Consider the following 16,527-nt stretch of genomic DNA (forward strand, 5'->3'; position numbering starts at 1 on the left):
TCTGATAACAAAATGTTTCATTTTTTATTAACTTTCCTTTAAAAAGCAGTGATTCTCAAGGGGGTAGTTGGGGCCAAGATGACTTAAAATTCTTTAAAATAAAGACAAAACAGGCATTAAAATAAGCCAAAGCAATTTCTTATTTGAATTCACCATCTCAATTTTTTTTATTTTATTTTAAGAATTATATAAGTGTGATTTCTAGACCTGGAAAAGTAATAAATTAACAAAATCTTATCTTAACTCTTTGCGCACTTTTTCTAAACATTTTTCTAGTATCTTTTTTTGGCAAAAATATTTTATATTAGTCTTTTCAGTATATCCCAAACATCTAGAAAAAGTTGTTTTGGACAATGGTGGGTTGGGAACCATTGCTTTTCATAACAATAAAAGTGAAAAAATGGTCCAATACTATTTTAAAATAACATAATATAATATAAGAGTAGATGGTTTATATTAGTGCTTATTTCTTAGAATTTTAGTTTGCCTCTCTTAGGCTTTAATGAGAGCAGCACTCAAGCTGACATGAAATCCACGTTTTTAATTATATATGCAGTCATCCTGGTACCTTAAAGCCAAAGGTCCTGTTAAGAGAGCCATAACGGGGCGTCTCAGGGTTCTCACAGGTGGTACGAGTTGGCTCTGAGAAAATAAAGGAAGAAGAAAGACAAAACAAATGAAAATCCAGTCACATTCTTCTTCTCAGTATCTTCTTATCTGTCACAACTGAGGCAGTTTCTTTTTCACCACCATAAGAGCATAACAGCATTTCAACTCTCATAAATACGTGCTACATCTCCCTTCATGATCCCAAACACATCTTTCAAAGCAGCGCTAAGACTCAGCTTATAGTGATGGTTATGGGGCCTGTGTGTTTATGTAAGTGCTGCAGCAGTGTCGTAACAGTTGTTTTTTTTATGGTGGGCTGATGGAGACGCAGCAGGGGGCAGTGTTGCTGCAGCAGTGCATCTGCTACGACAGCTGTGCTGCTCTGTAATTGGGATGTAGAGCACATTTTTGAGCTGACGCAGAGACCCTTGATTCAATGCAGGCGTGCAAATGACAGGACAACCTGCAAGGCTTACACAACCAACCCCTTTTCCATGCGTTTTTTAAGCGTGGAGCTTCTAATACTGAGTCAGCACACAGAAAATATATGACTGCATTGCCATATTGAGAAGAGAGTTGCAGACAGTGCTCGTGTTGCTTTGATTTTGAAGAAAGAGCCCACTAGGAGGCCAAATAGTATCAAGTAGAAACTAGAACATCTGATTCACTGACTCGCATCCTTTGTTGTTGTTTTTTAACAAAAGTGAAAAGTTTAGGTTAGTTTGATTATTTGCATCTGTGCCACTGAACTAGACTACATGGTCAGTGAGAACAGCCAACAGGATTCATTCTATAAGAATGTATAAATATGTAGTTGCCTTTTAGAGCACTTAATTTCCACCCCCCAACACCCTATAATTCTTTTTCAGGTGTCTTTGAGGGTGCAATATGAGGCCATAATAATACTCCATTGAAAGAGCTACATGATTACACCTGCTTTGGGGCCATGGCTGACATCTTCTTTTGGCACAATACACTAAATGCTTAAAAATGGCAATCAGAGCTCATCCAAATCTCCCACTGGCTGTTCACGGCTCCTCAATAATGGCCTCACAGAGTTGGGACCATTTATTCAATTACTTGCTCAATTAAAAACAATTATCGATGTATTTATTGACGTTAGGAGAAGGACTGCCTCATGGATATATAAACTGAGGGACTTAATCAGATAAACACTGTACTTAGGGGGACAGTGAGAAGAGTCTTTGTTAATGAGACATCGAGAAATGGATGAAGATAATACAGCCATAAGGCCAGTTCATACAAGTAAAAGGGAAAGAAATAAGGTATGTATGCATAAATAAATAAACAGAAATACTGTAAGAACTAATTCACAGAACTCTATATTTTAAAAGAGAGAAACAATACTTTGTGAATAATAACTTTGATTCACCAGTCTCTCGTGATTCAAAAGCACCCTAAAGCAGCTTTACAGAGATCAGTGCCTTAATACCCTCCGTAAGGGAACCTGGGGTGAAAGTAACAAGGGAAAAATCTGTTGAGGTAGAATGCGAAATAAACCCTGGAAGGAACAAAGACTCAAAACTTGAAGCTTAAGTTACAAACTCATGATTTCAGTTTTAACTATAGTCAAATTTTTTTTTCTATAATTAAAAAAAAAATAGTACACTAGAAGTCAGAAACAGAAAATAGTTCACAATTAAAAGAGATCATATCATCATATCTTCAGAATATCAGACAGTAATATATAATCTTGCAAATTAGAGAATTAATATTATGCAAACCGTACAAAGATCTATATAAACAGTTTGTATCTTATACAATATACAATACATGCAGCAATAAAAACACTTAAGTTTAAAAAAGTGATAACATTTAAATAAAACTGTACTAAAAAGAGCAGTGAGTTAAAATGAGGAATGTGTTACACTTCACAACACAGTGGTCAGTTTCAGTTGGCTGATTATTTGGTTTTAGCATTATGAGGTTTTGATATACACAATTATTACGGCAGTCTGTTTCACTGGGAATTTAACATATGGTTTAAACATGCAAACTCTGTCAGCATAATTGATTTACCTATACAGCGAGGCTGGGATCCACTCCAGGTGCCATCAGCCTGGCAAATGCGTGTAGTACTGCCTACTGGGATGTAGGGAGCCATGCAGCTAAATGACACCTCGGACTGGTAGATGAAGCTGCGGCCTTCCCTCGAGCCAAAAGCAGGGATTCCCAGATCGCCACAGAACTTCGCTATAATCACAGAGATCACAAAGAAATACTTTAACATTCTCAAATGGTTAGTCATGAATAATGCTGAAAGCTTTGTCGTTATAAAACAGGATGAATGCTTTATGATGTTACCCTTCTCAGAAAGAGAAAAAGTGAAGCAAATATTGAACTTATGAATACAGCAATGTGAGGAATATTCAAAACGCTTATTTATTGAAAAACTGAAATATACACTGTCTATGGTTCATTAATCACACTCGAAAAGGAAGGTCAAAACAAGCAGATTCATGCATTGTGGGATGTAGCATCACGCTGTGTGCTTTGATGTATGTATACTGCACATTTTGGCAAATGTAGCTGGTTATCCAGTATTTTTTGAGGCTCTTTTTCTCACCAAGGCCACATGATGAAATATACAGTAAAAACAATAATATTGTGAAAAAATTTACCTTTTTCTATTTTAATACATTTTAAAATGTAATTTATTCCAGTGATGGCAAAGCTGAATTTTCAGCAGTGTCACATGATCCTTCAGAAATCATTCTAATGTGCTGATTTGGTGCTGAAGAGACTTTTCTTAGTATCACTGTTGAAAACTTTTTTTTTTTTTTTTGGAACTATCTAATCTTTCGGAACACGATATGTCTTTAATGTCACTTTTGATCAATTTCATGCATGCTTTCTGAATAAAAGCATCTTAAAAAAAGCATACTGACCCCAAACATTTACACATTATATGCTGCAGGAATAGTAAGAATAGTATGCTTTTATGCTATTCTGAACATAGCCATATAATACTGGGGAAGTCCCAACCCCTGTGGTAAATATTATCCATTGCCCTGCCACTGTCAGGCAAACAATAGGTATCTGGAAGGAAAATCAAATCACATGGTTGACGTCACCAGCTGACTGATCCATCATAAATATGCTGGTCAGACTACTGTGCCTGAGATCTAGCTCTACAAACTTGACTTTTCTTGATGAATTATAGATATGCTGTCAAGATATAAAATACAAGTGGAAAAGAAAGAGAAGGAAAAAACATCAGAAGTATGCTTTCTTTTTTGAGGAAAATATATATTTTTTTACATTGCCTGCTTTTGTTTCATGTGAGGGCTAAAACAAGGGTACCTTTGTGATAACTAGGCTTTTTAAACTTTAAATTCTCCTACCATGTCTGGAGGTTCTTCATCTTAGACATATCACACTGCATTGTGCTGAAACAGACTGATATCCCACCTTATCTGGTGTCCTAAACAAATATTACTACCTAATCCAGCAGACCTAATAGATATCAAGACCTATATGTTCACATTCAGTGATGATCCAATCAATCAATGTCTGATCATGACCTCCTCGCCAACAGCAAGTAGATGAAGGTGTGAACTTTCTGCTGCTTTTTTGGGAAATGTCGGTTGCAAACACCCACAGGGATGAAGCAGTCAGTTTGATTAATATTAATAGAGTAATACAGTACTCACGCAAGCACTGGGGCACCTCACCACTCCATGTACCATTGCCCACACAGGTGAGAATAGCAGGGAAAGAGAGCTCATATCCTGGGGAGCAGCTGTAACTCACGCTTGTGCCCCACTCAAAGTCACGTCCCTCTAGGAGGCCGTTTGAGATGGGTGGAGGAGCTGTGCAGGTAACGGCTAAAGGAAGAAGTTAAACAGAGAAGAGTTAAGCTCATACTTAAAATGACATGTCTGACACAATTAGAAAATAAGCAATATAATAGTACATTTATCTTGATTTCTTGTATAAATGTGACCCTGGCTGTGAAAACTCAGCTAAAGTCATTTTTTTTTAGTGATTTACTGTTTTCTACATAAAATCATCATTCATAAAGTAAAGAACATTCTGTGAAAATGTAACCTTGATATCTTTAATATTGACAGAGTAATACCATGTCAAAGATTTAAATCAAAGTGAAATTAATGGTTGAAATCAATCTTTGATGCTTCTCATAATTTGATTTTGAGACTTTAGTTTGGATTTCACAGAGAGGGTCACAAAAGCCTAAACACCCTTGAAATAATACAAATGGCACCTTTCAGGCCCTTTTTCCTTTAAAAAAAATATTAGTGAAAGGAGGTGCTTAACCTTCAGAAAATGATGATTGTTAGTCTCAGGAGGGCAAAGTAAATATAAAATGAGCTGCTTAATTTTCTATTCATTTTGTATGTGGTTTGGAAATTTGTTAGCAAAATTTGAGAAATAATACAGTTTAAACCCCTATTTGATGCGATTTACTTCTAGCAATAAACATAAAATAAACATAACTCTCCATAGGAGGTAGTTAGTTTGTAATCAAATGTGGTTTGTAGTTAACTTCATTTCCAATAAATTAAAGACAAATTTTTGTTTGAATACAACAGCTCGGGAAACATGGTTACACGTTTCCAATTTTCTTTATAAAACAGTCTAAATGATGTAACATCTCAGATATCAGACACAAGAACATTGCCATTTGTAAAACTTATACATTTATAGTGAATAATCTTAGTTAATATATTAGCTGTTAAAATATTATTAATATATAAGACAACATGTGTAAAAAAGTGTAGCATTAAGTGTAGCAGTAACTATAACAGGACTAGCAGTTTCAGTTAGGTAGAGAGATTAATTGCTTCTGCTAACACCACTGAAGTCATTGAATGCTATCTGTCTTAGAGGCCCCATCTTTTCCAATAACTGCCCGCACAACTCTGTGAGGTAAGTCCTTTTCCTCGGTTATCAGTCCTCAGGTACCATATGAGCCCTTAAAATCAATCACACTCTACCAGTCAGGAAGCCAATGCCTTACTCAAACGGGCACTCATGATGACACATGCCCCCACTTATGGTACAACACCCCAATGCGGTGCTCTCACACACACACACACACACACACACACACACACACACACACACCACACACACCACACCACACACTCTTTATACCATAGTAAAGACGGTTATTACTGCCTGCAAAAAACATGCTTCGACTGCTTCTTTATGAGCTTTATCGTGTTGCCTTCGCTTCACTCATGTTGATAGAACCAATAAACTTCTAACAAAGCCCATTGTTGTATTATTAATCAGAATCAGTGTTGGCATCCTTTAAAGAGGCCTGGACCAGATTGGAGCTCCTAAGCTAATGAATATTTCATGTAAACCATCTAGAACTGCAGGAAAGAGACAGAAGGGACACACACACACTCAAAGTCAGGATGCTGCCCACACCTAAAGTGTTTGACAGAGTTGGGAGTGGTTCTTTTTTGAGTCGACTCACTTAAGCATGCATATTAATGGCTCTGCGAGACGGAATATCAGTTCAGACCGAGGATATGAAGTTCAAGGCTCTTCAGATATGTATGCACAACATGTCCTTTAAGAGACAGGAGGAGGCCGCTGCCTTCAGGAATAAATGAGACATCTGTGTCTATCTAAATGAGCTTTGCAAAATGTCATTCGATGCCAGGGCACTGGTGAGGATCACAAATGCATCGTCCAAACCTGGAATTCAATTTCATATCACTTTATATATTCCGTAGCAGTTCATCTCCTGGCTGTGGGAAGATGACAGGAGTCATTTGAGAAATTAATTACGAGAAATGCAAGGGCTCATAGGTCAAAGCTGATTATAATAATAGGGACAACACAGCAAAGTGAACGCTCAGTCTACAAATGTGTTTGTGTTCCCGTTGTACGACTGTCATTTGTCAAACAGCATGATTGGTTGATAAAACATGAATGTTTACCGTTCATTGTAGCGCAATTGCACAAGAAAAGATGACCTACAAGGGTGGATAAACATCACTCCCCTTTTTAGCTCTATATTTCAAACAAGACATCCATCACAATGGGTGAAGACACAAAGCTGGAAGACCTCAACCCACTCTGGGTGAAGCATCTGTGCATCTAACGCTTGGGGCGGTTGGGGCCAGATGTGCAGATATATCAGTGAGAGAATAATCTTAGGCCTTGCATTGTGAACAATAAAGCTCTTTGACTTTACTAGGCAGAGAAAATGTTAGAGTAATGTGTTAATCTTGGGACAATGAAGCCTGTGGGAGTAATGGGAAATTAAGTAACACTTATAATAAGGTTCAATCTGTCATATTAATTGACGCATTAAATATCATTATCCTAAATTAATAAATATTGTAAATGTTAATTTGATAATATATATCATTGTTCAATGTTAATCCATATTTGGTCATAGTCCATTAACAAATGTTCATTTATTCAGTTTAAAATGCTAAATAAATAACAAGTGGTTCTCAACCAGGGGGCCGGGTCCACTGGGGGGCCTCTGGATGAAACTAATGAAACTAAATTTAAATGCTGAACACACCCACAGACACACACAAAAAAACAACAACTTATAAACTGAAATCACATTAATTTGTTCTCCTCAGTAACTCTTTTTATTGAAGAACATACAGAATCGAACCTTGTATTTTCTGGAATTACAAAATGAATAATGGTGTATTTTTAATATATCAACACTCCCAGTTAAACATTTTAAGCTGTCTTAATTACAGCAGAAATACCAGAGGAAATACTTTAAGATATTGTGTTTGACAACTATGGTCTGAAAGTCAGAAAGGTTGAGAATCACGTCAGTAAAATTATTGTTCATTGTTATTTCATGATACTTAACACTCTAATGTAAACAAATTGAACCTTACCGTCAAATGTTACCACAATTCATTATACCTGTTACTGTTATAATGTAAAAGGATGTTTAAATCAAGTTTTACCTTTACAGAAAGGCACAGGGGCATTCCAGGTACCATTTCCGGTACAAGTGATGGTGGAGAAACTATCTGTTTCCATTCTGTAGCCAGGCTGGCACACAAAAGTGATGTTTTGTCCAATGGTAAAGTCCTCACCATATCTCAGCCCATTGGCTGGCACTCCTGGGTCTCCGCAGTTGATCACTGAAAAGTAAAGATCACAGCTATGATGTTTAAAGGCCAAAATTAACTACTGTTTTGAGTACAATGCGCTAATAGTCTCTATTTGAGCTAAAAGTCTGGGCAATTTACAATCTACCAAACAACAGCAGTGTAGATCTTTATTCAATATCTAATGCAACTCATCAGATAGCAATCATAGCTTTTTGTGGCAATGTGATTGAAGCTATCGAAACAAACCTTGGGGAGCCACGTTCACAAATCATCTTTAACAACTCATTTACGCTACAGCAATCTTTAGGACCCCTGGCTTTTTATTTGAAATGATAGATCTTGTTATTATGTAAAGAAATCAATAGTAGCACACAAGCACGGCTCCCGTCCCACCGGCGTCCCCGAGGTGCAACTTCGAATCAATTCCACAGATCTTTTACAATTATCATTCCTTCCAATGGATAAATAAGAGGAGGTCGGATTGGAATGATGTGAGAAAGAATACAGCGCCACTGGAATTCAGATGAAACTAATTTGTAGTTTTGCACTCTGCTGTAGCTGACAAAACCTCGCTCGATCAGTGCATGTATTTAATTATTTTCCCAATGCAACATCTTAATTTCCTCTATTGATTTATGGTGGACCATTACTTATTTGTCACCCTTGAGTTGCCATACGTTTTGTGTCTTTTGGAAAAGGACGGAAAATTATGTTTTGTCAAATCCATCAGCGGCCTCGCACATAAACAGCTGATGGTGAGAAATGGCTAACGCTAAATGCTAATGTGACTCCTCCCTTGGACACAGCCATGTATCCCCACTTTTGCCCCACTCAATAAACACACGTAGCGCTGAATCAATCAGAGCTGGTTTGGTGCACCGCCCATATAATTCCAGTCAGCAGTATGCAGGGAATACGCCCACGTTTAAGGGTGAACGTTTGAGAGAATTAAGGGATGTGATTATGGATGATAATTCCAATTTACCTAGACGCATTACGCAGGCTAAGCTGTTTTATTGTGTTGTGTGACTCTTCATCATTACTCAGAACAACTACTACTGCGAGAGTTTTTAATCAACTAGATATGTGAGTGTTCCATCACTCACAAAAATTGAACTGAAATAGATTCAAATGATAAAAAGCGTGATTCTTATGCTAACCGTGAGCAAAAAACAATGCTGGAGCAAATAGCTATTTGACTACTGGTTAACATCATCAAATAGTCCATTGTGTCCATAGATACCATTGTGTCCATGGCAGGTCTATGAAATAATTGATTTACGTATCTAACAGAGCAAAAGTGGAACTATCCTGACCTTTACATCTTCCTCCCTTTGACAAAATATCATCATAGAGCTACCGGATCCTGCAATTCCACTAATTCTGACCCAATTCTTCTAGAAAATGCACTGAAAACTTTCTAACCTTCTGCATTCAAAGGAACGCCAGTTACTCTCATGGTGATGCCTGAATTAAAGTTCCATAAAGTTGGTCCCCAGAACTCTCAGCAAGAGGACTTCTCTCTATCAGTCAAGGTCTGTTACTATGACAATACAATTTTAGTACAGCTTTACACAAATGAATCCCTCAAGCACATCTGTCATATCACCTTATTACAACCTATAATGAAGCACTACAGAGGCCATTTTGGTTTATTCGAAAACAAACAAGCCTTCATTTCTAAGTTCAACAAATCACCTGCCGTATCTCACTTGTTTCACACTTACAGGTGCAGTTGGGTGTAGTGCCAGACCAGGTGCCGTTAGCTTGGCATTGCCGTGTGGTGAAACCACTTAGCAGGTAACCATCCATACAGGAATAGATGACCGAATGTGAGAAGGTGGTGCCGTCCAGTCGATATACCCGTCCATTACTGGGAGTCCCAGGGTTACCACACTGCACCGCTGTAGTATTTTAAAAACAAAAAAAAAAATTATGAAAAGCTGTCACTTAACATTCTTGAGTGAAGTAACATGTCACGTTATTTAGTAATTTCATTAGGGACCACAGGGGCTAGCTAGGGGGTGTCAGTGTTTCTTTTGTCTGCTTTTATTTTGTATCTCAAGGTTTCGTGTTGTCTCTCGTCTCAATTAGTTCCAGCTGTTCACACACGTACCTCATTTCCTTATTTTCCCTTGTGTACTATATCGTGACGTGTTCCATCATTGTGAGTCACTTTGACCCACAAACACAAACATTCTTATGTCCTCAAGGAAAAAGTATAGTCTCAGATTTCTGATTCTATTGAGATATATTCATTTAAAATGATGGATGTAATAAAACCCTGTTTTTAAGAAAATAATCTACACGAAAATCCAAACCGAAATCAAAAACATTTTCAAAATTGTACACATTATTTGACAGAATCAGGAGATTTATGCAAACATACTCTAGTTTGAGGTCAGTAAGATTTTTATTCAGCAAGGATGCCAAAACTGGGAATAAAAACTTATGTTTTTAATATTTCTATTTCAAATAAATTCTGTTCTTTTGAACTTTTTATTCATCGTATAATTCTGAAAAAAAACTGCATCATGGTTTCCACATAACATAAGAACCACAACTGTTTCCAACATAATAATTTCTGATCAAGACTGAAGTAACGAATTCTACTTAAACGGCTTTGGCGATTTAAAGGGATAGTTCACCCAAAAAATGAAAATTTGATGTTTATCTGCTTACCCCCAGGGCATCCAAGATGTAGGTGGCTTTGTTTCTTCAGAAGAACACAAACAAAGAACTCAAATTGTTGCAGTCTGTCAGTCATATAATGGCAGTCAATGGGACCCATGGCTTTGAGAGTAAAAAAAATATATATACACAGACTTAAAAAACCAAATTAAACCCTGCCCCTTGTGATGATACATTGAGGACATGAAACGATCAGTCTGTGCAAGAAGCTGAACACTATTTATATAATTTTTTACCTCTGATCCACCAATGTCCAACTGTCCTGAGCGCGTTCACAACAGCCGGCGTGTGACGGTGTAAAAAATGAAAAGCTATCTGTCGCGCGAATACGTCACTCATTTTTTTACACCGTCACACGCCGGCTGTTGTGAACGCGCTCAGGACAGTTGGACATTGTGGTGGATCAGAGGTAAAAAATTATATAAATACTGTTCAGTTTCTTGCACAGACACGAGCCGCAGGGTTTCATTTGGTTTTGTCTGTGTATGTTTTTTGACTCTCAAAGCCGTGGGTCCCATTGACTGCCATTATATGACTGACAGACTGCAACAGATTGAGTTAAAAATCTTTGTTTGTGTTCTACTGAAGAAATAAAGTCACCTAGGCCTACATCTTGGATGCCCTGGGGGTAAGCAGATAAACATTTTTGGGTGAACTATCCCTTTAAAACAGGGGTGGGCAAACTTTTTGACTCGAGGGCCACATCAAATTTTCCACATTAAGTGAGGGGCCGCATAATATGTTTATGACAAATGAAGCTTTGATTTTTTTTTTTTAATTCTAAATTGACACTCACTTACTACTGTACTATGTATACTTGTACATACATGGCAGTTCTTTTCTTGTACCATCTCTACCTATTTTTATGAGCACTTTATGACACACAGATAAGTTGCATTGGTGTACAAGTCTATGTATAAGACACATTTTATCATTTCATTCAGAAATAATGTAAAATAAACGAAATGTTTACAAACATTAGAAACATGTTTTTATATTCCCTACACTCCACAAACAATCCTGTAAATTTAGCAGTGTTCAGAATAGAAAAAAGAACGAAAACATAAGTAAAAAACAAACACAAATTATAGTGGCATTCACCATAAACATAATATAAACGCCCAGCCTTAAATATTTAAACCGAAACTGAAACTAGCGGCGTGGTTGCTGGAATATGCACAATTTAAACTCGCTTGCCTTTTCTCATTCATCATAACCTACATTTCACTGCTGGTTATACTCTGTATAATTGTGTATGTGACAAATAAAACTCTTGAATCTTGAATCACCAATCCTGATGTGCGCGCTTTGCTCTTGACCTTGATTGCTTTATATAAGTCACCTTGGAAATTACAGCACGTTTCAGATAAAAAAAACGCGATTTGTAATCCAGAAAAAACTGTACTATATCCATTTTCATAAAAATGTGTGTGGGAAACAGAAGAAGAAATCATATGTTTGCAAGATAAAATGACAAATTATTTCCATGTTTTGCCCAAATGACAGCACCCGTGAGCAGGAGGATAACACTGCCATTTGTTCTGATACTGGAAAGTCTTTTAAGCATTTTTAAAACAGTTCCAATACAAGGCATTTTTCAAAACAAATGAACACTTTCACATTTTTAAACACGTATTTACTATTGTGCCAGTTTTGTAGTGTATAGAACTATTTTGACTTTTTATTTTGTATTAGCTATGTGGCTTGAACGCGGCGTCGGTCAAAAATAGATGCGGCGCCTGTCTTTAGTGAAGTCGCGTGGAGAGCCGCTTCTGAAACGCGCCGCGGATCGACTGGAGCGGTAGGACAGTGTAAATCAGGGGTTATATACTGCACTACAGGCTACAGCGCCATCTATTGGATTTGACTGATGCTGCATATTGGAACAACTGCATCACAGACTGGATGAAAAAGCCCGTAGTTCGCCCACCTCTGCAGATTCGTATAATTTATTTTTTTTAAATCCCTCGCAGGCCGCCACAGGAGTGATAGCGGGCCGCAGATGGCCCGCGGGCCGTAGTTTGGACACCCCTGCTTTAAAATGATCACGCATATACCCCAGTGTCCTGTACAGCCTTGTATCGTTGTCATGTTGCTTAGTCTCAGATGGCACACACAGTCTGTTCGCTGACCATCCGATGCATATTGCTCACAAAACTGTCTAAGTAGATGGTTCTTGGCAAGAATAAGTGGCAGTGTAGACAAGACCATATGCTGTTCAGTCAAAGGTCTGACTACATGAGACTTTGTGCTTTTTAATTAGCAATACAAATACTCTGCCATGAAGTACTTAGTAATTGAACTGGATCACAATTTTTCAGACGTAGTACGTTATCTGTGAAACTGTGTATTTCATTTATTAAGTAGCTTCCACCAAACTGTATTTGATATATCTGGACGTCTGATGGTAAGAAAGTGATGGTCTAAAGGAACAGATATCATTAGAGAGACGTCTTTGACTATGTAATGACTATGACATGGGATAGTGGCTATAACAGAATGAGGTATTAGCGTCTGTAAGGCTTAAATGAGCGGGGATGAAGTTTGAAGATATGGTATGACAGGCCTGTAGATCATACCCGGAGCATGGCACTGAGACCAAGGAAATGAAAGGACAAAAAAAGAGAGCTCTTTATTTCCGCAGAGATGCTGGTTGAGTGAATTAACTGGCTGAAAACCTATTAATCCGCCAAGCCAAAGTGCTTTCTTGGTTGACTGCAATGGAAGAACTCAGGCTTCCTTTCAGAATGGAATCATCTCTGCTGTTAAAAAGACAGTGCTAGCGGTACACCTCCATGACGGCAAACTCGAGCACTCTCTTTGTCTTGCGATGACAGGCTGACCATTGTGATTCCCATAGGGCTTGTCATTTTGCAGCATGGGGGACAGATTATAGCGCAATGCCTTCCCCCTCAATTAGTCACTGTTCCTGTATCCCTGTGCCAATTGCCGTCTCTCAAAAATGATTCCCGCACAATGGCTTAGGTCATGTCAAATATATGTTCTGTGGGAGGTGGGAGCCCTGGGAGAAACACCATTAGTCAGGTCTCGGAGCAAGAAAACAAGATGGTGCATCATGTTTCCGCAGAAAACTCTGCTTGCTTGAGTCTGGAAGTGGCTAGTCATCTTTCATTTGTGCTGTAGACTTTACAGCCTCGGGGAAAATGTGGGTTTATTACGTGATGTGGGACTCTGACAACTGTACAAGTGTAACGGCAGGGCAAAATAAAACATCAGGTAACAATGTGGCCGGTGATATATTATTTAGCGGATAGTTTTTTGTCACTGATAAATGACTTTTGGGACTATTTTATGGTATAATAAAGATAACACTTGCTTCCAGGGGGTTGGATGCAAGATCATTATTAAAATGAACAGGAAGGTGTTCTGTTCAGCACTTAGTAGTGCTACTAAAGAAACAACAAACAAGGCAATGCTTGTTAAAAGGTTCAAAATAAGTTCCACTGTTAGACCAACAATAACGAGAAGAGGGAAAATTGAGTGTTATATAACTAGTGTTATTTTTTGCCCAATCTCTCTTAAATTTTGCATGCTTGTTTAGAATGAAATTATGCATCATTGAGAAAAGTTTAGGGCTTTCTTTTAGGATTTTAGTTCTTTGGGTACACTATGTAACATATTATAAAATGACCGTTTTATGGTTGTCCAAATGCAAATGTTCAACATTTTTTTGATAATTATTGACCTAGAGAGTCTAGAGAATAGTACTGCACTGATTTGATTGATTTGGGGTTAAAAAAAACTAAGATTTGTTAACAAAAGTATGTTTTTAAAATAATCTCAAATATTTAAAGAACAGTTGGATTCACAGCAGTGATCCTAGAGGCAAAGTTGTTCAGAATCAGGAGATCTATCATATTATATGAAGATAGTGTATAAATGAATATATGAACATTTTATTGCAATTGGAGGTCATTTACTATAGAAATTCTGTGTTTTTGAGGCCTTTTTAACTTTTATAGGGCCACCTATGTCCGATCTCCATGAAACTGTTCATGCTTGTTAACAGTCATCTGACACATGTTTTCACCAACTTTCGTAAAGTTTAAAGTTTTTGTTGAGGTTTTATGGGCTTATGGTTATGTGGCCACGCCCCCTCTTTAAATGAGCTAATTATAGCTAAACAAAGGACAAAATTCAACATTTTTTCGATAATTATTGATCTAGAGAGTCCAGAGATTATTACTGCAGAGGTTTGATCGAGATTGAGCGAAAAACCAGAGACTAGTTCGTAAAAGTAGGTTTTAAACCCATTTCTGAATAGTTAATGAATGATTTGATTGACAGCAATAGTTCTTGAGGCAAAGTTGCTCATTATGAGGAGCTCTATCAAATTATATGCATATTGTGTAGATATGTAAAACACCACGTGATTAGAGAGCCAAAAAAACTCGTTAGCGCCAACTAGTGGCCGATTTCTTTCAAAATTCTTACAGACCTTTAGGCCATGAGTCGAACAGGCCCACCGAGTCCTGTTCCGATCGACCTCCGTTAACCTTGTTTAATAGGTGCTTAAACTTCTTTGGCCAATGGCGGCCATGTTTTTTGTGATACACCAATGTTTTCCCCGTCTTTTAGCGCCCCCAAGTGGCAGATCTGCGCAATTTTTTTTATTTGACCAAAGATTGGGCTCGTACTTATGTGTACCAAGTTTGGTGAAGATATCTCATTCCGTTCCAGAGTTATACTTCAAATAACATTTAGCTAACGTTAGCATAGATGCTAATTAGCGTACCGTTTCGCACAAAAAACGGAATTTCAATTTTTTTTTTGATAATTATTGATATTCAGTGGTTTGGTTCCGATTGGGCGAAAAACCTAGGACTAGTTCGCAAAAGTAGGTTTGGGATATAGGTAAATTTTACGTCGTAGAGCAAAAAACTTGCACATACACTTTAGTCCTTATGTTTTGGGCTGCACGATCAGTTTTAGCGCGGAATAATAATAATAAAAATCCTAACAAATACAATAGGGTTTCAGCCGATAAAACAAACTCCTGACTAAGTAGCTTAGGGCTGAGATGTCCTACTTCTGAATTCACCTAACCAAGTGAAAGAGAATGTGCACAATGTGAAGTGAGAGTGGGAGTTAGGCAGTTTTAGAGATGCTGGATCATGTCAGATTCTGTAGGCGCTTACGTTTGCAGGAGGGCTGAGTACCGGACCATGTGCCGTTGGGGAAGCACATCCTTTCTGCAGATCCAAAAAGCTCGTATCCCACCGAGCAGCTGAAGTGCACTTTACTGCGTATCCGAAAGTCACTCTCATCTCTGCTGCCATGGGATGGTGTGCCAGGGTCACCGCATGTCCCTGATGAATCACCTTGAGAAACAGAGAGAGGAATAAAAAAAAGACAATAGAGATTGAAAAGAGGTGAGGGTCATTCCAACTATATCGTAAATTTTCATGCCCCCATTGTAAGTGTCTTAATATATTGGATAAACTATTCAACTCCTTTCATAAATGGACATTAGATTAGTTGGTATTCTTAATATCACCATTCAAGTGAACAAATGGGCTGAATTTTAAATAGTTTTACTGCTTTCTTTATGCAGATGTTACCATTCTTGGTATATAACCTTATAACTTGGAAAAAACCTGCTAATTTATTATGAAATCTTCCAGGTGTTTCTAATTTTTGTTTCCTTTCTCTACTCAAAAGTGTTTTTGGGAATATTTATTAGTTTTTTTTAACCCTGTGTCCTCAATTTTACTTTCCTTCCTGTTAGTCTTTTATAAGTCGTTTAACAATTCATGAATGACATCATTCTTCTGGAAATAACAGTTTTGGTGGGAAACAACAGCACAAACATTAGTATGTTTAAGTAATGGAGTTGATAAATTTGATGCATTAGTTGGCTTATTTCACGCTAAAACATTCCATCTTGTTTGATACAATTACGGGAAAAAATTTAATTAAGTATTTTTTATTTCCATCGTGTTCATTTCTTGTCATTGTGTAAATAAAAAGTTATAATTTAAGTGCCTGAGGCTGACGAGCCTCATTAAGAATTAAGAATACCTTCTTAAACACACAAGCGTATCTTGTAGAAATACCAAGAATTTGCGTCAAGTGTAAAGAAACATACCATTTTAACCTATCCTACTGCCAA

General features: G+C 37.5%; 1 protein-coding gene across 1 annotated transcript in view; it reads right to left on the reverse strand.

The window, feature by feature from the left end:
* LOC306846787 (CUB and sushi domain-containing protein 3-like) overlaps positions 1 to 16,527 on the reverse strand; it is a gene marked incomplete at its 5' end in the record, with an annotated part of 460,366 nt that overhangs the window by 16,519 nt on the left and 427,320 nt on the right. The window contains 6 exons of the mRNA XM_079380399.1: positions 569 to 642; positions 2,650 to 2,823; positions 4,284 to 4,457; positions 7,554 to 7,733; positions 9,431 to 9,607; positions 15,554 to 15,736. Of these exons, the coding sequence (XP_079236525.1) occupies positions 569 to 642; positions 2,650 to 2,823; positions 4,284 to 4,457; positions 7,554 to 7,733; positions 9,431 to 9,607; positions 15,554 to 15,736 (962 nt within the window). The remainder of the gene's footprint in view (positions 1 to 568; positions 643 to 2,649; positions 2,824 to 4,283; positions 4,458 to 7,553; positions 7,734 to 9,430; positions 9,608 to 15,553; positions 15,737 to 16,527) is intronic.

The sequence above is a fragment of the Barbus barbus genome, assembly GCF_936440315.1.
Source record: "Barbus barbus genome assembly, chromosome: 27".
Taxonomy (NCBI): domain Eukaryota; kingdom Metazoa; phylum Chordata; class Actinopteri; order Cypriniformes; family Cyprinidae; genus Barbus; species Barbus barbus.